The sequence below is a fragment of the Trichinella spiralis genome (assembly GCF_000181795.1).
Source record: "Trichinella spiralis strain ISS 195 chromosome Unknown Scfld281, whole genome shotgun sequence".
NCBI lineage: Eukaryota > Metazoa > Nematoda > Enoplea > Trichinellida > Trichinellidae > Trichinella > Trichinella spiralis.
Window position 1 is genome coordinate 921 of NW_003527220.1, and position 3287 is coordinate 4207.

Here is a 3287-nt window from a genome sequence, read left to right on the forward strand (position 1 = left end):
TTAAATACGGCGGCAGCAGTTTTGTTATTTGAAGTAAAAAAAATTACTTTCCTCTTCTGTTGAAGAATCCCCTTGCCCTCAAAATAAATAAATATTGTTTTCCCATTATTTTTTCTCTTTTTTTTATTCTTATCATAAATGTGGCCCATTGAGAATTGTGAGATGAAGGTTAATAGTTATGTTGGTTAGTTCAGGTTGAGATAGTATGGAATTTTATTTTATCCCCCTCCCCCTCTTTTCCCCTGTATTTCCTTCTTCCCCACATTCCCGTTCCTCTTTGATTCTGCACTTTTTTACAAGTAGAATTGAAATGTTGAATTGTTCATCAGTTCGTATTTTCTTGTGATGCTCTCTTTTATCGAATCAATAGCAAACAATAAAAAAATAAGAAAGTAGGATTATTGGATTTATTTTTCATTTGTAACAATGTTTCCAAATATTAATGGGTTGAAAAAAAATGAATATATTTTGATTCAAAAACAACAACAACAACATTGCATATTAAACATAAAATTTGTATTTCATTTTGTATTTGTTTAATTTTTACACTGCAACTACTTGGTTTGTTTGATTGGCTTTCAACGTTTTTATAAATTTCATCATTTCACATATTAAACAAATGCATCATTTATTATTGATTTAATTTCTTCATCATCATCATCATCATCATCTTTTTTTTCTCTAATGCATCACTCTCTGTTGGATAATTATCAGCGTTTGTGATTTCTTCTACATGAACGATATCTGCAGACATATTAGCACCCTGTCTATGATGCGTTTCTATTTTTTTATACTTTTGAAAAAAATTAATGAATAATCGAGCTGTTTGTTGATATTTGTATGCGGAATAAGTTTGTGTAAGTAAAGTGATGAATGTAAGATCAGTGTAAATATCCGTGTCTGTCTGTGTCTGTGTCTGTGTGTAGACGTGCTTTTCTGTAATAATTTATAGGGTTAATTTAATTTGATTGATTTGTTGCACTGTGCAATGATTTTGTTACTTTTTAACCAGTTGAACTTTTTCAACCGAAACGTATAATAATTGGATTAGCAGGGCAAATTTGTATTTCTGATTTTTTTAATCAAATACTGCTCTGAAAATTTTCTTTTTAATTTATTTTTTCGTGTAATCTGTTGATATAAACAGTTTGTTGTTGTTTATTTGAAATTTGATGAATCAGCAAAAATTTAAAAATTAGCCCATCCAATCCATCCAATGATTACAGACAGACGTGAAAACCACCTACTTTTCTCAAACGTGCTTTGTGCACAGTCAACTTCTCCCACCAAATAAATAATTGTCTTCATTATTTTTGTTGTTGTTTTTTTAGACTCTTAAAAATTTAAACCTGTTTTTACAAACAATTTGAACAAATTATCAGATTTCTTGATAACCGAGTTTGACATTTGAATTTCACTTCCGCTGCACTTTTATTCAATCAGGTGAGAGAAGATTGCATTCATGTATGTATGTATGTACTTATGTATGATAATTATGTATTTAACATGGCAAAAATGTATAATCTGTTGCTTTTCTTATGTATTTATTATTTTGCAAAAATTTCGAAAGGCGCGTGTTCCAATGATTACCTCAGTTGAAATATATTTATACAAATAAATGCCTTTTGAATCAACAAAATATTATTTGTTTCGTTTTTTTTCCTTAATATATAATTCATCATTAATTCTTGTTGTTTTCTCTGTTTAGTTTATCCGAAATGAATACAGTAATATTTGTTTAATTAAATAAATTTGCAACAACCGATTTTGAACTTGAGCACAGAGTAAACCTATTATTATTTATTTATAATTGTTATTCCACTATTTGAAAATTATTTTTTTATCAGTTTTCAAACATATAATCTGTCACTTATTCTGTTCGCTCATTACTCATTATTCTTTTCAACTTGTTCATCTGTAATTATTCATCTGTTCAGTATCGAAGTGAACAGACAACAGCAAACTGTTGTGAAATTGTTGATCCATATTTAAAAATTCATTTCCTGAAGTTACTCCCACGTTGTTTTTCTTATTCTTTCCTACTGTTGTAATTCTTGTTTGAAAAATATGCAAAAGGAGCCAATTTGAAATCGCTTTTCATCAATCTCTCCGTACAATTGCAGTATGAAATAAAATATTTTCCATTTTCATTTTTAATCATTATTCAAATATGTTCTTTTTGTTTCAACATCTTTTGCATATTGATTTTTCTTTTCTGATTAATTTTTAATTATTTCAATAACACTCTGACGTTTGTTGCACGTGAATAGAATCTATGGATATTGAAAAAAATACTGTATTCTCATTCTTCTTCTTTTTTTCAAATTTGCTGTTCAAAATTTTCAAATATAATTTTTCCTTTGATTATTGTTTATTCAAAAAGAAAATTGCTCAAATTGACGCCGAAAAGTCAGTCAGGATGTTATTATTCATTTTATAGCACAACAAAAATGAGAATACATTTTAAGTGGTGTCAAATTTGTTTTTATTTCATAAATTAATTTCACTTTTTAAAATATGTGTGTGTGTGTGTGTGTACAGATTAAATTTATTTGTTGGCATTGATTTTCAAGTTCCAGTTTCACATTTTGAATTACTGTACTTTTGAAAGTTCATTCCTGTTTCGTAATTTCGTATATGAATGTTTTTTTCTGTTTTTTTGTTTAACTTTTTAATAAATGAATGTAAATGCTTTTCAAGTACGGCCGGACAGAAAGTTATCGCGTGGCGACGCAGGTGATTCTGCCAGTTGCACAACAGGACGTTAACGTTGGCAAAGAGCCAAACTTGGTTGATTTGGACAGAATGGCCAAAGACGGAGACGCGAAGCCAGTTGAAGCGGTCAACGCTCACCAGTCCTCAGCTCAGCAGCAGCCAAAAATGGAAAAAAGCCGAGGACGAGGTAGAAAACCACACACTTTGGAAAATTTGAAAAAAGAAGTTGAAATGGTAAGCAAAATTAATAATATTTCTATTGTTGATTTATTATTCTCCTTTTTTTAAAATCCTCTCATCATCAGGACGAGCATCATATTCCACTCAGCGAATTGTACAGAAGATTGGGCACTGATCCGGAACTTGTAAATTTTTTTCTTCTTTTTTCAAGTTTTTTTTGTCTATTTTAAACTTTCCATTTGCAGGGTCTTACTGATGAGCAGGCGAGAGAAATTTTAATTCGCGATGGTCCGAACGCGCTGACACCGCCGAAAAAGGTTCCAGAATGGGTGAAATTCGCTCGCAACTTGTTCGGCGGATTTGCCATGCTTTTGTGGATTGGAGCCATTTTA

At 30.3% G+C, this 3287-nt stretch overlaps 2 protein-coding genes across 2 annotated transcripts; one reads left to right on the forward strand and one right to left on the reverse strand.

The window, feature by feature from the left end:
* Window positions 1-631: 631 nt before the first annotated feature.
* Window positions 632-1407, reverse strand: Tsp_13355 (hypothetical protein). Its single transcript, XM_003370944.1, is given in 3 exon segments — window positions 632-936; window positions 1248-1334; window positions 1350-1407. The coding sequence occupies 3 exon segments, from the start codon at window positions 1405-1407 to the stop codon at window positions 632-634; spliced, it is 450 nt and encodes a 149-aa protein (XP_003370992.1).
* Window positions 1408-2678: 1271 nt separating this feature from the next.
* Tsp_13356 (sodium/potassium-transporting ATPase subunit alpha-1) lies at window positions 2679-3224 on the forward strand (the record flags this gene model as incomplete). The annotated part of the gene is given in 4 exon segments (XM_003370945.1): window positions 2679-2684; window positions 2701-2949; window positions 3021-3080; window positions 3141-3224. Coding segments are annotated over 4 exon segments (399 nt in total), but the record flags the coding sequence as incomplete, so codon positions are not given.
* Window positions 3225-3287: the final 63 nt, after the last annotated feature.

Coding starts and splice junctions, on each gene's coding strand:
- Tsp_13355 (XM_003370944.1), bottom strand. CDS start 1,407: ATGTCAAACTCGGTTATCAAGAAATCTGATAATTTGTTCAAATTGTTT. Junction 937..1,247: donor ACAAAGCACGTTTGAGAAAA/GTAGGTGGTTTT, acceptor AAATTATTACAG/AAAAGCACGTCTACACACAG.